Source organism: Pelobates fuscus, chromosome 4, assembly GCF_036172605.1.
Source record: "Pelobates fuscus isolate aPelFus1 chromosome 4, aPelFus1.pri, whole genome shotgun sequence".
NCBI lineage: Eukaryota > Metazoa > Chordata > Amphibia > Anura > Pelobatidae > Pelobates > Pelobates fuscus.
This window is the reverse complement of record NC_086320.1, coordinates 362750627-362774859: the sequence shown is the minus strand read 5'-3', so window position 1 is coordinate 362774859 and position 24233 is coordinate 362750627. Positions and strand designations below refer to the sequence as shown.

The window sequence follows — 24233 nt, the reverse complement described above, 5'->3', positions numbered from 1 at the left end:
AGGCTGTAGACAAGCATAACCACTACATTAACCTTCTGGGGTTCTGGTGACCCCAATTAGAGGTAGCTGTTAGGGGTGTCCTATTTTTGCTAGGTCTGACAAGTAATGTGCAGTATATTTTGTAATGGAAAAATGGGCACTCCCAAAAAGGAAGCACTGTTTTTACTGGATTTGAGCAAATAGTTCTGATCCTGGATTGATTCTTTTAACAGAAGACGTTAATTTTACCTTCATAGCTTTCCCAGCAACAGACTTCTTCATGCCATCTTGGTTAAATTCTAATGGATTATTCTTATAACGGAAAAAATGAACACACACAGGGTTAATATATCATGCTATGAGGATGTACTGGCAGGTTAACCACAGACAGGAGGACACAACACATGAACACAATGGAATAAAAAAATAATAAAATAAATTAACTAATGACACAGGATAAAATAAGACACTGTGTTAAATACATAAAAGCAACAATGGAAACCCTAACAATTCTAATTAATTTCCAAGTTTGTTTTTTATTTCCTACTGGTTCATGTCATGTTTTAAAATGAACGAATCACTCAAAATAAAAATTACAAAAATTAAAAAGATCTATACATTGTGCTAGCAAATGTACCAGCAAATGGATGCATGAGAAAGTATAAACTGACATTTCTCATTGCCAATACATACGAAAGACCATACGTGCGGTGAGATTATTGTATTTTCTGTGCAGAGGAGCCTTGTCTGCCGCCTCATGTGTATAACATGACAAACAGCCATTTTAACTTGCAAAAAATGTCATCTATACATCCTGCTAGATGAATGGCTAGAAAATGCATAGCTCCCTCTCTACTTTCTGGCCTACTAAAAAACAATTAGTCCCCAAATCCAAAACTCTACACACATGTGTTAACCAATGTATACAGGGATTAAAATGGATACTATAGGAGTCTTCTGCAGGGTCTAGCAGGCTATTAACAATGCAGGAGATAATACATTCTAAATCAAACAGACTATTCAAAAAAGAGAGTGTAAACATTACATTTCTCTTTACATGAAGTGTTTAGGAAGGCTCTGCAAGTCACATGCAGATGGTGTGAGTAGGGCTGTATAAACAAGTGATTTAACTCCTAAATAGCAGAGAATCGAGTTGTGTTACACCATAACCACTACATTAAGCAAAAAAAAATTGTCATCAATAACCTTAAATGTCATTTCAAAATGTCAGACTGCAATGTGACCCATGCCATGCAATTTGGCAAGTACCAGAAACAGCTCAATCTTTTAAAATTTAAACTCTGCTGAAAAAAAGTCCATGTCATTTGTTGGCAAAATCAAGAAACATGGTAGATTTTGTATAATCAGCTGAGTCGTGTAATTAAAAGGAAAAATTACATAATTCATCTATGAAAAGGTTTTTCAAGATTACATTTTATTTATTTATTTATTTTGAAATCTTCACAGCTAGAGCAGGGGCCAAACGTACTCCCTGTGAGGAGGTACCTGGGTATAATCATGTCTTGATAAACCATTGAAGTCAAACAAGGAGGATTGGCTTATAAAGAAATGTTTAAAAGACATGGCTCCGGTGTGGACTTGTTTTCTTGATTAAACTACAGTACGTTATGTCCTTTAACCCCTTAAGGACACATGACATGTGTGACATGTCATGATTCCCTTTTATTCCAGAAGTTTGGTCCTTAAGGGGTTAATCAATGTACCAAATGACGCCGAATCTGTAGGAGTATAAAACAATGGAGCGGTCTAGATGCACGCAATTCACAAGGGGATTTGTGCCACAGCTTTCAAAATTATAAATCTGGAATAAAATATGGGTTTAAAGTTACTTGATAGATCCATATCGTAATTACCCAATCACAACTGTATCCATTTACCTATATTGGAGGAATCACAAACCCCCTTCTGGTCTTGATTGTGTATTTGAACCTATTTAAAGCAACCAATCAAAATCTCAGATTGTTCATTTGTATTAATAATTAAATTGTGTTTTGTTTTTTTTTAAATCATTTGAGTACTTTGTTACATTGGTGGGCTAGTTATGATACAGTTGAAAGCAGTTTTAAGATCCCCATATTCAAAATAAGTAACATTTAAAAAAATCTTGTGAATTGCATTGAACACATGGGTCATTTCAGCGACATTCCATTAGACAATAATGTTCTGGGTTATTTCTTTTCTGATGTGGCAGATGAAAAACTCGGGTTGGCCCTTTTAAAGGTTTTTGTAATTTCGACAAATATTTTGATCAATATCATTAATATTAAGACTTTAGAAATTGTCGAATGTGGTCCAACATATAGCCTATTCTGCTGGTTCGCAGTAAATGTATAAATCAGATGCCACTGTTAATTAAATAAAAACACAGCAGGACAAGTGTTACACTTTGAAAGGAGCATTGCTTATCTTTTCACTTCCCATTTAACTCATCCAATAATGGAAACAGATTGGTAAAGACATAAAGAAAAAAAAAATCAGCAATGTTGTCTGCATTTCAATTACACGTGGCTATAAATATATTTTAAACACACACACACACACACACACAAAAAACAAAAACTAAATTTAGATACCTTCTAGGAAATGAAAACCGCTTTCAATGACAATGGCCGCATCCTGGTTAATAAGAACTATTTCGGCTAGCATACTCATTCCGCAAAAGTTCTAGCAACAAGACTAGATTAGTTTTCTACTCTTACACAAGTAACGGTTATAATGTATGGTTAATACTAGGTCCTTGCATATGCTCAAATTGTATTTTACCAGCCTTCTCCGAGACTGGATCTCCGAGACTGGATTTATAACATGCATATCACAGCTTTAGATGAGTCAGTCAGTCATGACTACAGTCCAGACGCTTACATTGAAGCACTGATAGCCACAACATTGGAACTAGTTATAGAATCCTCATCATCAACTAATAGTTTATAAACAGAGCAAATCACAGCTGTGAATCTCTCCTGATTTTAGCAATTATTATGGTGACATTGTAGATCAAACAAGGATTTGTGGTAGACACGTTGAAAACCATGCAGTGGAACCAGTAACGCATGCATGTCTTCTGCAGCCACCTCCACCAAAAAGAAACTCACAAATAGCGTTCTATAGAGTGAAGCGTTATTTTCACAAAAGATGAGTCCCGAAGCTTTCCTTGCTTTTAAGTTGCCAAAACCCATGTGCCCCTCGTAGATACTCTTTGCAGATGAAAATGAAATAGAAAAAGCAAGAATGACCAAAGCAATGGAGGAAAATAAATAATAATAATGGAATTAACTACATATACATTGCTCAAAAATGCAACAACAAACATAATAATGCGACACAATAATGACGGTGATTTTTGCATGATTGGAACACACAGACAATAAGCCGACGAGTGAGCTGATTCGGCCAGCAGTAAAATCAAGCTGTGGACAAGCAAAGGCATGAAGATTGTGAAAACCCTGTATTGTGGATGTCACAAGGGTGAGAGATGGGAGTTCAATTAACCCAAAACATACAACAGTAAGTGCCAAGGGTAAAGAACTGTGTTGCGCCTGTGAATAGCCCTTCTCTGCCGTTCGGTTCTGCTTCACCTACACCTCTTAATCTCACACTAAAAATTTTCTTATTTAAAGGAAAATTGTATAGGCTATATACCAACAAGTGGAGCGCTATTACAATCTGGATAGTAAAGGGGTACACTCACCCCTTCAATACAGTGACAATCTGGAAGTATACGCTTGAGTATGCATACAAAAGGGAAATAAAAAGGGAAAACAATATATAGTGCAGATGGTTTTCAAATGGAAATGAGTGATCGTAGAAAATGATTAAACCACTCACATGGACTGGAGCCTATTTGGTATTGGCTCTTTAAATAAATCCTTTTTGCTTTTTGGGCAGCAACACACCCCTTGTCCCGAATGATATTCCTCCAGGGATATAGAACAAGAAAGAGACAAACCAGCTGAGTAGTACTGTATGAAAATGTAAATATAGTATTGGTGGTAATGGTTATGCTCACCTTTAACAGAGCCCTGGATTCCCGTCTCTCAGTTTGATTGACAGTGTGCTGCTTTTATTGGGATAGCACTCCCCAAATGTGGTTCCTGATGGCTAGAAAGGACTTGTAGGACTAATAAGTGTAAAATATTAAAAATAATTTATTGGTGATAAATTAAAACAGAATTAGTACTTCTTCTATAAAATAAAAAAAAGTCTAAATAAAGTCCAAATGTAAAGTCCAGCTAAACGCGTCCAAATGTAAAATTCAGCTAAACGCGTTTTCACTCTATGAGCTTCCTCAGTATCTGTCAGCTACTGAGGAAGCTGTCAGCTACTGAGGAAGCTCATAGAGTGAAACACGTTTAGCTGAATTTTGGACTCTTTTATTTAGACTTTTTTTTATTTTATAGAAGAAGTACTAATTCTGTTTTAATTTATCACCAATAAATTAATTTTAATATTTTACACTTATTAGTCCTACAAGTCCTTTCTAGCCATCAGGAACCACATTTGGGGAGTGCAATCCCAATAAAAGCAGCACACTGTCAATCAAACTGAGAGACGGGAATCCAGGGCTCTGTTAAAGGTGAGCATAACCATTACCACCAATACTATATTTACGTCTTCATACAGAGCTGGTTTGTCTCTTTCTTGTTCTATATCCCTGGAGGAATATCATTCGGGACAAGGGGTGTGTTGCTGCCCAAAAAGCAAAAAGGATGTATTTACGGAGCCAATACCATATAGGCTCCAGTCCATGTGAGTGGTTTAATAATTTTCTACAATCACTCATTTCCATTTGAAAACCATCTGCACTATATATTGTTTTCCCTTTTTATTTCCCTTTGTATGCATACTCAAGCGTATACTTCCAGATTGTCACTGTATTGAAGGGGTGAGTGTACCCATTTACTATCCATATTGTAATAGCGCTCCACTTGTTGGTATATAGCCTATACCATTTTCTTTTATATCTGTATTGATAAAGGGTATTCCACTTTTTGTGTTGAGCTGCTTCCACCGCTTAGGCACTTTAGAGTATCACTCACTATCCCTGGTAAGAGATAGCTGTTTCTTGCATTCAAATTTACATAAAAATGTTCTTAGCTCAATTCTACGGACTCTTATGATGAACAAGAACATGTATTGAACCGACTAATGTTTTAGTTTAAATACTACTGCAGTAACAACTCCGAAAAAGCAAGTCATAGGGGTGTCAGAAAATTAAAATGACAGCATGACACCTTTTACTTCAAAGCAGTATTTTTATTGACTGCTTGGGGTTTTCTGCAATAGCAGAACAAGAATTAAGTTAAATTATTCATCATAGTCATTGTCCCCATCTACTCTAAAATGCAGCCTTAGTGGAGGAATAAAAAAAGATCAAGGGATTCAGGCCAAAGGTAAAGTTTATGGCCCCTCCCACATATTGATTTAGGCATCTCCCAAAAACCCACCATATGGCCAACACTAAACCCAAACACGTTCTATGAATCCGGCTAGGACAACAAAGCTTGGAATTCATTCAAAGTCAGTCTGCCTGGCAATGCCCTGCCTATGGCACTGAAATAAAAAAAAAGAACCATAAAAGTAATACAAATTAAAAAGTATCATTCAGTTCGCTTAACTAAAATAATTTAGCTACTGAACACCCCAGGAGGAGATGACTGAAAAGAGGGCGGAAAAAAAAGCATTTTAGTTTTGAACAAAATGTTGAAACAAACTCTGCTGGTGATTTGTACAGATTACTTACAGGCAAGTTCCTGGCTGAATCCAGGTACAGGATAAGCAGAGCGGAGGACAAGCCATCATCTGCCTGGTCTTTGTCAGCTCTGATGCTCGTCAACACCTGAAAAACAAACAAAACAATCACTCCTATTAATAACAAAAGTACGAAACCAACCAATGTGTATATTCTAGTTATTTACATAGAGCACACTCATCCAGAACACTTTACCAATTAAGCAACACAATATAGCTTAGTTTACAGACAGAGTGATATTAGACACACTGGATTAAAACTCAGACGGGGTTTCCCTATCTTGTTATATGAATGTTGGCGGTATCCATGATTTTACCAATATTAAGGTTAGTGCTTTACAATGAGCATACAATAAATCAAGTAAAAAATAGAAAGAAAAAAAAAAGAGGTTTTATAAAGAGCAGGACTGCAGAGGAAGATTGCTGGCACCATGCAACAACAATTTTTAAAGAAAACAAAAAAGTGCAATTTCTTAAAAATTCCAAGTATTTTCATAGATAATGCTTCAGATGTACACATTATATTTCAAGCAGACTACATCATTTTTAATAAACACCATATGGAATTTAAAGATGCATTTTGTTTCTCTCCTGTTGGAATTAGCCTTTTCTCACTGTTCGAGTTGGAGAGGGGAACTCGGTTCAAACATAAATCAATGTAGTGGTATTGTCAGATTGAATTATTGAATTAAGAGATCCTCTGCCAATGCGGAGTGAAACTCAGAGCATCACAGGACCAGTAAGAGGCGGCCGCCAGCGGTCTGACATAAACCGGGTCTCTCCTGGAATTTAAAGCATGGCCCTTCAGATTTCCCACAATGTATGATAATCCGGGACTATTTTAGCCCATTAGTATGTAATAACAACTACAAAAAGCGGTGTGCTCAAGTGCCCCTTTAAAAGACTAACATTTTAGAAATGTAACTGTAATCGTTAACTGTATACCTCATCGAGATGCTCAGTTGTTGACAATGGAGAGAGCCATTCTAGTTTCAAATGAAGCTTTCCAGAGGTCGCATCATCTAGAGTGAACCACTGAAAGGTAAAACAGAGCCAAACATTAAATAAGTAAATCCCATTCAATAACATTATCAGTTAAAACACAACATACTAAATTGTAAACTGCTATAGCCATTTCAGCTAAATGTATAGGTATTGCTGCATGAACGATTACAACCATAACGTAGCAAGAGATTAGCAGCATTTCACACCGTTTGCTACGACAACATTTAATTGGATCGGAGGAAGTAGTTTGTACAGTAGAGTAAAATCGGTGAAAAAAAAAAAAAAAAAAGAGACTTCAGTCTAACAAGTTCACCATTCCATACATCCATTTTTGCAGTTAATAAAAAAGGCAGAAAACCTAGTTTGAAGTCATGTGGCAATTGTGTCATAAACGGGGAAACTAATTCCCTCTGGATTCCAAAATGGCAATCAGATCTTTCCTTTGAGCGACACACTGCTAACAAAGAAAGAAGCAGGTCTGGGATTACGTTGTTTCTATCAAGTACCCTGAAAATAACAGACATAAAATTACATATTGGTTCTATAAAAGATCATCCATACAAACCACTTTGAGATATCCCTTTATGACTTTTCAACTCTTACTCGGACCCTATTTCAAGACCTTGATCAGCTCCTTCTTAACCCTTATTTTGTTTGGGGTTGTCATGATCATAGACTGGAAGTCACTGAACATTACACATAGCACACAGTGGACATAGAATTCCAATTCACTGAACAGACTCCGTCACTCAGACACTATCAATAATGGTGTTTAGAATAGATCCAGGAAGTGGAATCATTTCAATGATCGATTTCTTGGCGATGGGACTTACTTCATCCACCACCCTCTCTTTCTCCACCTCTGTCAGGTCAATCAGAAGACTGAAAGAAAAATGAACAAACAAATGTAAAGAAACCAACAGGGGACTATTTAAAGAAACCGACATCACGAATATGGACACTACATAATAATTACATACTAAATATAATATAATTGTACTATTTCTTTCTACATGAAATGCTAAATCAGACAAATACTGGAATGGTGACATTCAAAAGGACCAGGCTTGACTTCCTGTGGATAAAACTAGAGCTCTGGTCTAGCCTTCTGTTCTATTATAAAACATCCATATGACATTATGCACAATGAGTTTGAATATATATAATAAAACAGGTGTTTTACATATGGCTTAATTGGTTCTTGATTTACCTGCCCAAAAAGTCATCTTTGTCGTTGTCTTCATCAAAAAGCTCGATCTCTAACTCCTGGCCTGGGTGTTCGTAAATTAACGCCTAGAACACAACATTTTTCATGTTAGGATGCTGCATATCTCATAAGACCCTGATCACGGAGTCAATAAAAAGTCAAAAATGTCAACTGACACTATACCAAGATTAACCCCTCAAGAGCCAGTGACAGTTTAGATTGTCATAGCAATCACTCTTTTTTTTTTTTTTAAAGTTCTTACTCTAAATTGGAATGAGCCATACAATTGTTTACTGTATAGAACGGCCAAAGCTAAAAAGATATCTGGGGGGGCGGGGCCTGACCGCCATGCTGACCGGTCGCATGCTACAGAGGCTCCTGCTGACTTCAACCTAAAATGGCATAAATTATGGACTCACCACAGATAACAGGGAGGAGAAGTCCACTACTATGCACTGGAACTGGTGGGCGCCACTGCGCACTCAGATCGGGAGTTTTTGGGGCCCTGTGGCATTAAACTGCTGAGCCTGCGGCCTACACAGGTGAGCCGCGGGGCGGACGGCCGCTGCCCTGCTTGCGAACCGGTCTATTGCACCGGGGCCCTGTGACGTGTCTTGCAGGGTCCCGGTGGGGGTTATCCCTGTCCCCACTTGTGGGAGCCAACTCTCCGCAGGTGCACCTACAAAGCACGCGTGGTGCCGGAGTAAATGTGCCCTGTCTGTAATATGGCAGTCTTAAAGCCCACAACGAGCGCAACTACACTCACGGGCAGCACTGCGGATGGAAGCGGATCACCGTTAACCGGGGACTAAAGTGGAGGGCTTCCTTATCACTCCCCTGCAGCAATCCTGGACTATCAAGCCTCCGTACTGTAGGCTTGGGCCTGGTCTCCACGACAGCCTTCCTGGGCCTTGAGCCTTTGAGGACACCCCTCAAACCGCAGCCCAACACCTGGACTGACCACACTTCCCAGGCATACCGTTGCCGGCCATTCATGAAGCCGGAACCGAGGGCACAGATGGTTGGCTTATGCAGAGCCCGGGGCTGGCAGCATGGCAAACGCCAGACCCACCCTCATAACGGGACTCCGCTAACTCTCTAACCAGGTTGGAGGCAGGGAAAATACAAGCCTGGGAGATTAAGAATGCCTGACAGCTTACTACCTCCAGCAGCCCGATGGAGCAGGACCCGGGGAACGGAGTGACTCACTTAAGAAAAAACAGTGGAGTTTATTAGCTTGTTTTTTTCAGCTCACATGCTTATTTTTACATAAGCCTGCTCTAAGCTTTATCTCTTTAACATTCACAGTGCAGATATGTACCATATTGTCATGTAGTGATTCCCAGCTCATCAACTAACATGCCCTGTATACTCATGTCTAACTGATCCTGACACAGTGTGTGACTCACTTAGATTGTATTAGATAAGTGCAAAGGTGCCTGCCAATGTCTAGTCTGAACAAACCGATGTACGCTATCGCAGCGCACTAAGCCCCTCGCAGTTATATCTTATGCCAGAACACGCAACAGGCTGCCTTATAAATGGTTGCTCACCTACTCATGGTCGCATGTCGTTTTGCTTATATATAGTGCAACACCACTTTAAGCCATAATTTAATTTAACCTGAGTTAAACCACTGCTACATGCGTCAGCCTATTGTTCATATGCAAAATCTGCAATTGTTCATGCTAATATTTAGTCTGCACGGTATTGCACTGTCTGAAATCTTCTGTTTAGAAACGTGGTTTTGCCTTAACATACTTTTCATATTTAGCATGATAATAGAACATACAATTGTGCTGTTTAATTGCATGCCATATCAGGTTACTGGTCAAGATACACCTGCAGTCGCTGTTGTGGCGCTGCAAGATACACGTTTGTTTTTACATGCACAAGAAAAAATTAAAGGATAATAATAATAATAATAAAAAATAAACTATTTGGAACATTTCATTTAGGCTAAATAAGGACAAAAACAAACAAACTGCAGTAACAGTATAGTATAACATTGGAGTCAACTAGCCAAATATTATAAACACAATAATAAGAGGAGCTCGGTTACAGGCAAGTCCTGCTTTCACTATATACACGATGCTTTGAAAAGAAGAGATCTTCCAAATATAGTTTGAACTGAAATGGTTAACTATCTAAACAGGCAAAAAAAAAAAAAAAAAAACAGTGAACAATAATTATTGTATATTGTAAGTAACATTCTTCTACAAAAAAAAAATTTAAATGTTCAAAATTAATAATCTTACACAAACAAGGTTTAATTGACACAAAATGTGGTTCGTAACAAAAACCAGGATATAAATGACATAGCAACGGCAGATTTATGGCAAATACAAAAAAGCCAAAAAATTTGAGTCGGCTATTTTTATAATTTGACTTTATGGGACCAATATGTGTAAAATAAATAAAATGACAATATTAATACGGTTTATTATTAATTGAGTGAGATGACCAGTTGATGCATGGATCCACCAAATCACATATATTGACTTACTGACAACAGGTAAACCTCACAGATTGCCAAAAATGTAATATTTACATCACAAAACTCCATGCAGTTGAGGAATAGTGTATTTTATTAGCAGGGAAATAACAAACCTCGTATACTTGATTCCACTTTGGGTTAAGATTTTCTTTGATAACCTTGGTCTGGAAAATCTGACTGCCAAGCTTGATAACTCCGTAGGGGTCGGACTTCCCTTTGATAAGTCCTTTCATGTATGTATCTTTCCCCATCAAGTCCTGAGCTTCGAAGAAATGTATCCTCAGAACACCCTGTAGAATAAAAATGATCTGAGCTGTGATCTCTTCAGGACCAAATCTGACTGTTTCTCAATGAAAAGTATCCAAATCACCAAAATGTTGAAATAAAACCAGCATCTTAAAAAAAAAAAAAAAGTCATCTTTTCATCAGGTCAACTCTATTAATTTCTCCAATTAAAAGTTTAAACATTGGCGGGATTAACGAGATACCTTTATTTATTTTAATTATTAAAATATTACTTTTTAAATAGTCATTAATTTTATAGACATTGCTTAATAAAGGGACACTCCAGGCACCCAGACCACTTCTGCCCATTGAAGGGACATCGGTGCTGGATTCAGGTAAGTCACTGAAGGGGTTTTAACCCCTTCATCAACATGGGATGGGAGGGAGGGGGCACTGCAGGGTACTGCAGCGCCAGGTAATCCAGAAAACGGTGACATGATTCAGTATTGAGGTATCATTTCAAACCAACATGGTATTTAAAATAGTATATAAAATAGCTGGAATGGTATCGATAATCAAAACATGAGGAATAAAAGTGTGGTGACAGCTTAAGAAGACCTCAATACTCATTTTTTCCCCCCACATTCAGATTAAAAAGAGTATTTTCGAAAGGAGATCGATAAGCAACCCTCCCACCCCTCCTCCCCCCCCCCAAAAAAAAAATGGTAAAAAAAACAAAAAAATATATTGAAAGGCTAAAACATGAATTATGTAGTTGACAATAGTTCTTTATTCTACAGCAGGTGGAGCAAATCAGCAGACGCATGTCCAAGTCATGTATCAGGGCTAAGGAAAGGGTGGACAAAAGGGTAGCACCCAACTGTTTGGGAGAGATATTTACTCAAAACATTAAAAGGCAAAAGATAAAACAATGGCGGCAAAACCTACATGGTAAGATTCATTTATTATAAATATATTATTTATTCGAATATAATTATATATCAAATCAGATATGTTAAAAGAACCCATTTTCTACACAAGCATGTGTTTAGTTAATAGGCATATTACGTTCTAACTGTGAAAAAACAACCCGCATGTGACATTTAAGTCAAATTCATCATTCTAAGCAAGAAGAAAAAGTTTAGCTATCACTCATCCAGTACATTCAATCCCGCATATATTTTAAAGTGCTACTAAATAGAATGCTTTGATTTTTCTCCGAAAAGCAAACACTCAGCGGAAGGAAAGATAGGCACATACACACACACAATCGATCAGCATTTGCCCCAGCCTCACCTTTGGTATCGGGAATCGTAACTGCGCAATCTGCAAATCGCTTACAAGTGGGACAGTGATACGGTTTGGAAGTACCAGGTAATTTGAGATTATATCCAGGATTATTGTATCCGACACGCCGCTGTTGAAGGGGGAAAAAAAAAATAGTGTAAGACATGCATATCTTATGGTGACATCTAAACTATATGGGTACAATAACATTATTATTGTGTTTTTATTTTAATTAAGCAACAGCAAGCTCCACAGCACTATACAAAATAATATACCGTGCATGTATAAAATATATAAAACAATATAATACAGCAATGTCCGGCTAAATAGTTTATCACATACACAAGGATATGGAGGAATATACGAATTTGCTCTATAAGCCAACAATCTAAGTATGGGTTATAGAAAGAGAAAGGACAGGGAAAATCTAAAAAAAAATGAACGAATAATTAACCACAAAACACAAGATTTTGGGGATCTGTTGATAAACTGTAGGAGCCTTCCTTCACCATGTGACAATAAAAAGCAGAATACGCCAATAGTTACTGCTATGCTCCTACATGCAGGTTACAAGGTTCACTGACTGATAGAAGAATTTGATTTATCTCCTATTCATATACTATATAGACATATTAAATACACATTGATGGGTTCTGTACAGATCACCTTATGTCAGTGGTGAGATCCATGGGACATTTCCCCCTGTCTACAGACACATCATAAGGTTTGTTGTTTAATAGCTGGGTGTCTATCTTTTGGCCACAGCTGCTCTAAATCAAGACGTATTTACTAAACTAAGTAGCTGAATTTGGGGTAATTAAGGATGAACCTGACCTTTAATAAATTAACCTTCTACAAGAAGTTATATAATAAATGTACACCACACGTAAAAAGAATAATAATAATAATAATAATAATAATAAACAGCAGGGCTCTGGGGTATAAGCCCAAACATGTCTTGTCATCAGGTAAGTTGTAAACAACATTTAAATTCCCTAATGCAGTGTCTCCTTCTGTACACTAGGTGGAAGCAAAGTTTCAAATGAGAGCTTAGCCAACTATTTGTCATCAATCTGTCATAAAAAGGTTATAGACTTCAACAAAAGTATTCTGCTGGAAGTCTCAGGAATAAATTATATTTGTCAAGTAAGGGCAACGTGAACTTTTATGAGTTAACCTTTTCTGTCCCAAACAATGCTTTGGTTGAACGAATGATCAGAGACCCCATTAATATACCCCGGTCAAGGGTTAATGAACAAGTTGGCTCATTAACATGCCAATTAACATAATATGCTGGCTTTTATGGAGAAAATCCGACACCTGCACAGCTATAGGAATCATTACAGTATTTAATAAAACCGCTAACCTATAGAGTGGGATTTTTTGTGTTCTATATGTTTTGATTACAATTATTTATTTAGCCAACATATTCTGGAGCGCTGTATAATAAATAAACAAAACAAACACTATATTCTAACAAAACACGACTGACATGCTGGAACAGTAGGTGTACAGGGCCCTGCCCAAATTAGCTTGCAATCTATGTTCTGTAACATAGTAGAGAACTATTTTACCCAGGGACGGCTCATCTTGGAAGCTGCCGGCTGTGAAATAAGGATTTAGTCATGTCTTTTAGCATTGCAGAACCTAATTTTTCCATTACAGAGAGCTCCACGGCAAGAAAATTCACAGAAACGTGCATTATGTATGATTGTAAAAATGAAGGAAAAAGCCGCCACCCCAACTTCAGTTTAGAAGTGACATTTTATTCCATCGTCAGACAAGGAGACCTGCCAACATTTTGCCTTTTAGCTAAAAACAGCAAAGTGAAATGGTAGCGATGTCACTACCGGTTTGCCTTGATGTTGACGGTCATTGAGAGAAAATAATAAAATATACTTTTTGAACAATACCGGTTTCTGATATTCTCAGGAATGCTCGGATACCTTGTGTTAAAGGGACACTATAGTCACCTGAACAACTTTAGCTTAATGAAGCAGTTTTGGTGTATAGAACATGCCCCTGCAGCCTCACTGCTCAATCCTCTGCCATTTAGGAGTTAAATCCCTTTGTTTATGAACCCTAGTCACACACCCCTGCATGTGACTTGCACAGCCTTCCATAAACACTTCCTGTAAAGAGAGCCCTATTTAGGCTTTATTTATTGCAAGTTCTGTTTAATTAAGATTTTCTTATCCCATGCTTTGTTAATAGCTTGCTAGACCCTTGCTAGACCCCTCCTGTATGTGATTAAAGTTCAATTTAGAGATTGAGATACAATTATTTAAGGTAAATTACATCTGTTTGAAAGTGAAACCAGTTTTTTTTTTTCATGCAGGCTCTGTCAATCATAGCCAGGGGAGGTGTGGCTAGGGCTCCATAAACAGAAACAAAGTGATTTAACTCCTAAATGACAGTGAATTGAGCAGTGAGACTGCAGGGGAATGATCTATACACTAAAACTGCTTTATTTAGCTAAAGTAATTTAGGGGACTATAGTGTTCCTTTAAGCTGTAACGCCATATAATTATTCATATATAAGCCAATCATTATGACCCAGACCACCAAGTAATTGTCCCATCACACATATACACTTGTATACAGTGTACATTCCTATGATGCAATTTTATCATACAACTTGTAATGTTTTAAATGTAACACTTCCACAATTAACACTATTAACCCAGAGCACAAATAAGAGGAAACGAGCAAAGATTTACTTTTACAGATTCACTAGCACACAAATACGTATTGAAAAATGGAGTCTGATTTGCATTTTAATAAGGGGGAAAAAAACAGCTAACAATATAAAATTTATATATTAAAAAAAAAGAGGGGAAAAAAGAACACAGTAAATTGTACTTACTTCAAACCGGGAATATCCAAGATGTTTGTAAGTCCAGTCCAGTTGATTTCTAACGTCTTAATAAGAAAAAGAAGAACGAAGAATTAACAATGACAAAAAAATAAGGCAGAATAAACTCCATTTTAAATACAGACTAAAATGTAACAGGCACTTTGATTGATATTAATACACAAGTGAGATTGCATAAAACCTTTTACAAAATGCTGGTACAAACACCACCATTCAATTAACAAATGACTTGTAACATCTTGAAATATATCCAAAAACCTAAATAGCAGTATCACTATAGAATAACCGAAGTTGATCTAAAAGGCTCTGCGGCGAGGCCATACAATGTCAAGCTGTGGTTTTTAGTTTAGAGGAAGCAAGCACGATGAAGAAAGGAGTACAACTAAAACAAAACACTGTAGTTTTTTTTTTTACAACTTTAAACAATTTTATGCTACACAAGCAGTGCGGTTTAAATGCTAATAGTTCTTAGAAGAGAAATCCAAGGTAAATCCGGAGCCTGACTAGCTCAGTCGTAAACCAAATGCATTTCTTATACATTTCCTTTGTCCTTGTAAGGTTATGCTGTCGATACAATAAGAAAGATGTAATCATACACCAACATTATTAGTGTACGGAGTGCTATTAATGATGCATATGAAGTTTTACTTATTTTTTAACATTAGCAGGGGAGTAATGCTGCCTAATAAAATATTCTGGTTAACATATAAACCCTCTGAATGTTTTCACATGGAATACCCCACAGGAATATAGAAGGGGTAGCTAATATAACTTTTATGCATTGGATAGCTTTTGGCCTCAATAATTAGCTGCATTTTTTGCATGTTCAATTATGCAAAGTTTTGTAAAACTAAATAAAATATTTAGTGCATTATCGCACCTTTCTGCCTTTCCACCTGCTTCCCCTAGACCATCTACCCACTCACAAACACTTCCAATCTATGTGTTACACATGGAGTGCATTTCCCTTTTTGTTTCCCTAGCCTGCGTTGTCCAATGGCACAGAATAGGTCATAAACAAAAGAAAGACTGCATTCGCCAAACAAGCAATGTGTCCCGGGCGCAGACACACTTCCAAAATTAAAGATGATAACTGAAACTACAAGTCCCAGAAACCCCTGCAATGAACACAAGGGAAGCTCTCCAGGAACAGCTTAGAGTTCTGAGTACACCACGGTCTGTGCAGCTATAGCTTAGTGTTATGAGCAGAACGGAAGCTTTGCAAACATAGCTTTGATCTCTGCTAATCATCCCACTTTCTCAGTACACTTTTACCCTTAGAATGTGGATTAAACCATGCCCAACAGTTCACGCTCCACAGAGCAGAATGAGAGGCCCCAGACTGGCTCCTGATGAAGGCCAGCTTCAGTCTGAAGATGAAATGCATGGGAAATGGTCCATAATGAAGGAATTTTAAAAGTGAACCTTTTAGGTTTCATTATTTTGGATTGGTTGGTTTGTTTTGTTTTAATATTTTGCAGTGTGTTACTATCCATACAATGCATTAAAACAAGAGTGAGTCAATGTCAGCCCTGAAGTGCCCCCTGTAATAGCGGATGTCAACTGCTTTGAGGTTTAGAAGTGTCAACTACTTATTGCGTGAGATGACAATGGAGAGCACCCACGGACATTTTATTACACATCAGCAGATAATGTCAGCACTTGCCACACATGCTGCCCTATTTACCGGTTATCTTTTGAGTGACGTTACAAGAAATCTTTCAGTCAGTAGCTCAGAGAATAATTTAATGGAAGGATGCACTGCAATAAGACACAAACTTTTTTTTTTTTTTTAAAGTTTCTTTAAAATTAGACCGCAGGCACCTAAGGAACCAACTCACATCTGAGAGAGTTTCTTTGTAGGTTTGAAAAGAAATAAATAGTTATCCGTAAGGATCATTCAACTCCGGCCTCTCCATCTTCCAAAAGGAACTGAGATGTCTTCCATTGACTTGAAATTACGAATGAAAAAAACTACACTGTATACTGTCCAACCAATGACAATGCCAGCTGGTGTCCGTTATCACTCCATCAAGCAAATGAGTCAAAACCACATGTCTGTTGATAGTCGTTATCTGAAGAACACATTCTACTAAAAGGAAGTGAGTGACTAATAAATAAATACATTCTGTGTTTACCAGAAAAAAATTATTAAAAATAAAAATTTGGTATCAGAGCAAACTGGGTCCACAACAGCCAGAATGCCATGGGTTAATCAACAGCCAGGGCTTAATCTGAATTTCTCAAACACAATCTAATCTACAATCTATACATAATCTAAAGTTTCTTATTATGTTTGGTATCAGCTGGCTCTGAAGTGAGAAATCGCAAATTTTAACAGTATTTCAGAGATCTCTGGGAGAGATAATCGTCCTCCAATGATGCCCATACCAAAGATAACGGATTGTATTGGTTAAAAACAAACTAATCTGAAAATGGAGATACAGTAAAGATTGTTTTATACACTCTTCTAATTGTGTAAAAACTGAGACCTTCACTGTGTGTGTTTCTCAATATTGTGGGGTTTGTTTGTTTATTTTTTTTGTATCTAAAATGTAAATACAGCACAAAATAAATGCTTCCTGTTACACTCCCGGTACTAAGAGAGACAAGATAGGCAATTGTACAAATAATGATATACTTTCCAGAATCCACTGTGGAAATCTAAATCAGTCTATGGAAAAGCAAGTTTGAAACTGGACAAAATTGCCAATAATCTGATGGTATTACATGCACTTAATTCCAAAAAAAAACACTTTTTAAAAATTGTATATTTATTTAAAGCATTTAATAAAAGATTGTTCTGTATATGAATAAGTGATGAGCAGTGGTGGGAGTTAAAAGCAAAATATTGGAGCAGATTTTCTCCGCACAGAGTGCTGCAGCACATTACCATACAAAGCCATGCTTTATTGAGAAATAAAAAGTGGGATCTTCTACAAATGACTAACCCCTTCAAAGCAGCAGTGCACACAGAGTAACCTCTTACACTGCCAGATCTGTTACAAAGTACAGTACAGCATTTCTAAACTAGAATGACAGTTTGGTGCAAGTCATTTGATAAGAATTTACATATTTATTCAATTAGTCAACATTTCCTTATTTGGCCATCGAAGAGCTGCAAATACTCCAGGGATAAACAAGTATAAAGCGCAATTGGCAATTATCTGCAACTGGAAAATTTGAGTGGAGCAAAAAAATTATTCTGTCGTATGAAAGCCAGATAATTCCACTGCCGCTTCCCCCCATAACCAGGAACGTTTGATTAAAGTCCAATTGTCCTCCAATTTAAAATGTGTGTCCTAATCGGGGTTAAAGTTAGAAGAGCCACCCGCAATGCTTTGGGCAATAATGGCTTTTACATAATATCGGTGATATTTAAGTGGAAAGATATCATCTAAGGGGCACTTGCTACAATGTACTTATTTTGTGGGCATTTAAATTTTAGGGAAAGGATAATGACCAGATGGATATGAAGTTATAGATTTGTGGTTGTTAAGTGGTTATGGTTGGCCCCGTGACAGACTTTAGAATATAAGTGCTTGAGTTACTTAGTGTTACGGAAATTAACTTTACTGGAAACTACTTACACACACAAAACATACTACAATAAACTGGAACAAAATATTGGACATGTTTTATTTATACTTAGCAATTCTAAAGGGTTAAATGTAAAATGTGTGTTCTAAGTCAAAAACTGTGAGAACAAGTTATACACTCAACAAGGATAGATAAAGCCGAAATTGACCTCCCATTCTAAAGCTATACAACCAACATTTGTAACAAATTCTCAGGCTCTGCAATTCAAGCAGTCAGCATAACCCAGTAAGGAAAGTGATCAGCCAAATCGGTATGCTCTAATAACTTTTGTTCGACTTTTCAAAGTGCCAACATTATCCTCCAAATTTCCGTACAGTAAAGATTTATGGACAGAGCAAATGTTTCTGGAAGTTGTAGTTCATGTATTAGCTTTTTTTTTTTTCCCACATGAAAGCTGTTAGCGTAACTATAACTCCCAGAAACCTTTGCTGTGCTTCCAGATGACGTGAACAAACCTGATATTGAACAAACACTGATAGTTAGGACTGAGGGTCTAAATGCAGCTGTGACATCACACACTCCGGTACAGTGTACAGCGGAAAAAAAAGGGAATATTTTTCAGTTAAAGGGTCATGATAGTCACCAGAACAACTGTAGCTTAGTTCTAGTGGGTATAGTCCGTCCCTGCAGCCATTTTAATATAAACACTGCCTTTTCAGAGGAGTGGCCTAGGGACACCTCAGTGGCCATTCCTCAGATGGTCACTTAATGGGCTTCCACTCTGCGTGGAGACGCTTAACTTTCCACATACAGATGCATTGATTCAAAGAGTCTCTATGAGGAGGTGTTTATTGGCCAAACCAGCATTTGGCGCCGCCCCCACCTCGCCTCCTTGACAATCTCAGACTATCCAATACTTTTTCTATGGGAAAACACCAGGATTGGGTGGGCTCATCAATTCTGATGACATCAGCCAAGGAGGCAGATCAGGGATGGGGCCAGCACTGGTGGACCCTAGCAGTGCTGGAAATATGGCAAGTTTGCACCCTATTTAAGGGCGACAAAGGAAGGGAGCAGGAGACTAAATCGTGATTTAAACACTATAGGGTCAGATATACACGTTTGTGTTCCTGACCCTATAGTGTTCCTTTAAGGTGAAAAGCTATCATGCAAATTTGAAATAAAAAAAATAAAATAAAAAGCTAAACTATATGGGCCCAAAGGAGCATCATGACTGATTGAGTCACTTTCCGGTCTGGAAAAATCTCGATACAGAACCTAGAAAGCCTTAGGGACTTTCTGCAAGTTAAAGAAATTAAAATTTGAATAATTTACTGCATCAGCACACTAATGCAGTTTCTATATAATGCTTTAAATAAAACAATTAAAAAAAAATAAACTCCTGCCGGCCATATTTTAATATTTCAGCTCAGTCAGCATACATTAAAGTATTAAAATACAGTCATACCAGCAAAGCATTGCTTCCTTACGGCATAAATACCTGGCATCAGTCTCACACATGGGTATTCTGGTCATATATACTCTAAATAAGAATATGAATGCCGTATAGGCCTGTATGTAATGTGTTTATACAGTATATACAGATTGTGATAATGATAATACCCAATCCTAACAATAACAGATATTTCAATCTATAAAAGATGGTTGTTGGAATAAAATTGATTTTCTTCTCACCGGTTTTTTGAGAAAAAATAAAGACAGGGCTCCAATGATTGGGACGTCTCCAATTAGAGGCTCCAGAATAACTCTCATTGTTCCGTGGAGCTGAAAAAGAACAGTAAGATTAATACATTTCATAGCACACGTCTGCAGTCGTTCTGAAATAAACAATGACAGCCCTGTCCAGAGATCCCTTAACGTGTAGCCTGACACACACTGTTTATTTTACCTGGCAGGAGCTTCAGGCTGGATTCACTGTGTAACGAGGACAAACGTAAATACATAGCAAGTGACCCAGATATACAAAACAATACTGTGTGTGTGTGTGTATATATATATATATATGGACAAAAAGGGTGACACTAGTACGAATACATATACCAGTCTGTGAAAGGCTTCACCAACAGCACAAAAAGATAAATATAAGTATTAAAATCCTAAAATTAAAGTACCTACTGATCCTTTGTTCAATATATTTTAAAGATTTATAACTTTGCACACATGACATTAAAATAAAAAATATATTAAAGAGACATTTTAAACAATTGCAGCCCAGTGTAGTGGTTATGGTTCCACGAATGTCCCTGGCGCTGGTTCCCAGTACTGTAGAACCCCTCCCCCAGGTAACAGAGGAATTGCCGTATGGAATGAGAAATCTTTACGGAGTGTACATAAAGCCCAGCTCACCTGGATACTTTTTACACCAGCTCTGCAGAAGTACCTTTTGATTTCTAAATCGATCTCAGTGTTTCCAACAAAACTGGAATACAAAATTAAAAGTGGTTTGTTTTTTTTGAAAGGTAATGAGGAAAAAAACGGCATCAAGAGGAAAATATGTTGTATATTGTCTGAGGATTAGGACAGTTAAAAGGACATTAAGCAGTATAATCATTGCAGCTAATTGTAGTGGTTATGGTGCACTACATTATGGGTGGCATCCCCTCTGGTTTTTATGTCCAACGGTTTTTAAGAAATTTGACAGAAATTAAGCCTCACCCATATCCTAAGCCCAGCCACTCTGTGACAACCAAGGTAATTTGAAGTGTTAAACTGTGAGCACTAGGAATGGCTTGGCCCAGCACTCACAGCCAATCACTGCCATCCTAGGTTTGATAGATTTGTACAATGCAGAAATGGAACGCTCACAGTTTGACAACAGCAGTAATGCCAAGTTTGTTACAAAGTGCAGTACAGCATTTCTAAACTAAAAGTGACACTTTGGTCCAACTCACTTGATAAGAATTTACAATTTGTCAACACTGCCCACAAAGATAACTTGAAGTATACCCATTAAATACAACCAATGTGCAAGCCGGGGTGAAGGGCGATACGTTAACAGACAGGATCCCAGGAAATGGCCCCTACACCTTCCGTCACCCAACGTGCAGGACAAGATTAGGATCCGCATCAATGCTTCGTGCTGAAACGTTTGATAGGCGTATGTCTCCTTACACCTCACTTTTTCACTTCTACCGCATCATTTTCTCGCTCACATACAGACTTATTCACTAAAGTGAGATTTCAAAGTGAATTTCAAATTAAGGCCAGAGAAACAAAATTAGCATTTTTTCCAGATCATCTATTTTGACCTTACATTTAAAATTCACTTTGAATTCTCGCATTCACGAGTAACATCTTATCTACCTGAATCTTTTGGAGCGATCACTGCTGTTCACACTTCGTCAGCCTTTTTCCCGTGGATTTTCCTCCTCTCTGACGGTTACTTTCTATCTTTATTCTCTCTTTCTCCTTACATCTGGTCAAAATGTACTCTTTATCCAATAGTTTATCCACTTTGTCTCCTGGTCTCTCACCAAGAGATCATCTAGTTTTTGGCTGGTTATTCCTCGTTTACATGACTCTCTGGTCTGGTTTCCCTGATCTTACACCATTTCTTACTCTAGTCTGTCCATCCTCCCTCCATGTAGGTCTCCTGCTCTGTTCATGCTCCATCTTTTTCTCCTGGTCTCCATGAACTTTATCCCTGACTCCTAGTTTTGATCTATCTTCACAAACTCTTTTCTACAGTCTTTCCCTCCTTTCTCAAATCATTTTTCTTTCCAATTAGTCCCCCCCCCCCCATGGTCTTCAGGTGTCTCTCAAACTTGTTGCCCCATCTTCTGCTACAATAGTGAATACTAAATTATTTAAATAAAGTATTCTTCCCAAAAATATATGAATAAAGAAAATAATATGTAAACACTTCAAAATGTGAGGGAAAAGGCCTATCAAGCTTGCATAAAATGTGGGGAAAGGAATGTTGATGGTCTATATATTATCCAAAAGTATTACCTTATCTGAAGATCAAGGATGATCTGTCTTTTGTCCACATTTTCTGAATAAACTTTGACTCCATTTATTCTTAAGGGCTGTGAAGAAAAAAAAACCACACACACATTCAGGATCTGTGATCTTACAAAGATTGCAATGCCAGTTATTGTTTTGCAACATGGAGTAGTCATGATATTTGAGTTGCAGTACTAGTCCAGTAATGTTGATGCAAAATAATGAAGTATTGCAATCCATTTTAATACCTTTTTTATTCCACTAACAGAAATTTTAAGTGACAAGCTTTCGGGAGTTCCTCCCTTTAGGGAAAAGCATTAGACTTAATAAAAGGAAGTTCTACCAAAACTACAAATTTCTGTTGGTCTGAAACAAAAAAAACGATTAAGAGAAACTTCATTATTTTGGAAGACTACTCCTGTTCTAGCACATAATGATAAACAGCAAAAACATGTAATACTGTATACTAAATCCAGTTTATATTACCAAGGAACATATTTAATCTATTATCAACTATGCCCTGAAAACACAAATATTAAATTAATTAAGACATGATTAGTCAGAGATTTGGTATTTTACAAAATGCCAGCAATCCAATCCTGCTTGACCCTAGGAGCAAGCTAACAGCAATCCAAGCCACTTCCCAAAATTATTCCATGACCAGTTGATGGTCAATTTCATTGCATTAAATAAACCTTTCATACACACTTTCTGCACCCTTGTGTACATATATAGTTATATATATATATATATCCATTTTCATATTAACGAATGTTGGGGTCAATGTGAATGAATGTTAGCTGTTGGTAGAAATGTATACTCTTAGCTATATAGTGCAAGTGTGAGTGAATGTGAGTAGTTAAGTGTGGTAAGTAAGATAAGTGCAAGTTCTCACCGTGTTATTGGAGGCTCCTGGGGGACCCTGCCACATTATTTATATATATATTATTTTTTTTATTTTAAGGAACAATGCAAGAAGCAAAACAAATTTTCTCTCGTTTCTCTATCACTTAGGAGTTAAATCACATACTTGTTTATGCAGTCCTAGCCACACCTCGCACAACCAACATGAAGAAAAATTATTTAATTTACAAATCTGATCTTACAGCACAGTGTGTTTACTTTAGAAGTTTTTATCTCCAGATTTGTTAATTTAACTTTAACCATACAGGAGGCTCCTGAATGCTCTAGCAGGCTATTAGATAACACTATAATCACCCAGACCACTTCATCTTAAGTGAAAAGTCCCCACAAAATGGAAGTCACCGTGAAAGCACCTGTTTGTGTGTGCACCACATTTTAGCTGTCACATTTCTTGCTTAGACCTCCATGCAGGAAGCATTTAAAGATATAGTAAAACTGTAAGCTAAAAATAAAAAGGTGCATTGATTTAGTTAGCACACCATGTGGAAGAAAGTACCTCAAGAAAGTACCACAGTGGTTTATAAAGTTCCACAATATCAAGTTTGCAGGACTCTACAAAAAAAAAAAAAATATATAAATATACGGATTTTTGGAGTCTGAGAGGGTATGCTTAATATCTGCTGGAAAATGAGCAGAATCCGTAGAGAATATTTTTGAAGTCATTTTGCAAGATGGGTTTATCTAACCTCATCCGTATTCCTGGTTCTTGTGCCTAATACAAGGCCCTATCCAAACATTCTCCTGTGCTCTTGGTGACTGTTTGCTCAAATCACTTCATTACATCAAGGAGACACTTTATAAAATAAGTAAAGTTCAGTCCTTGGGCTCCATCCCCCAGGTTTGTGTCAAACTGTTTTTGCCAAAAATGGAATTCTTCCTGCACCTCTGCAAAGACTTACAAACCGCAAACACTGATGTCACGTTGTGGGAGATTATCAGCCCTGCACTTGGAGCCTATC

General features: G+C 37.3%; 1 protein-coding gene across 3 annotated transcripts in view; it reads right to left on the bottom strand.

Annotated features, from left to right (window-relative positions):
• Positions 1 to 24233, bottom strand: part of ESYT2 (extended synaptotagmin 2) — a 136164-nt gene that overhangs the window by 20150 nt on the left and 91781 nt on the right. Inside the window, exons 4-14 of one of the 3 annotated variants that reach the window (XM_063452662.1) lie at positions 22357 to 22433; positions 20752 to 20824; positions 20080 to 20169; positions 14836 to 14891; positions 11979 to 12099; positions 10571 to 10747; positions 7964 to 8046; positions 7587 to 7635; positions 6694 to 6783; positions 5741 to 5836; positions 3093 to 3194 (exon numbers count right to left, since the gene is read on the bottom strand). In XM_063452662.1, coding sequence (XP_063308732.1) covers positions 3093 to 3194; positions 5741 to 5836; positions 6694 to 6783; positions 7587 to 7635; positions 7964 to 8046; positions 10571 to 10747; positions 11979 to 12099; positions 14836 to 14891; positions 20080 to 20169; positions 20752 to 20824; positions 22357 to 22433 — 1014 coding nt within the window. Of the gene's footprint in view, positions 1 to 228; positions 292 to 3092; positions 3195 to 5740; positions 5837 to 6693; positions 6784 to 7586; positions 7636 to 7963; positions 8047 to 10570; positions 10748 to 11978; positions 12100 to 14835; positions 14892 to 20079; positions 20170 to 20751; positions 20825 to 22356; positions 22434 to 24233 lie in introns of all 3 variants that reach the window. The other 2 variants (XM_063452663.1, XM_063452664.1) reach the window with 2 other exon arrangements.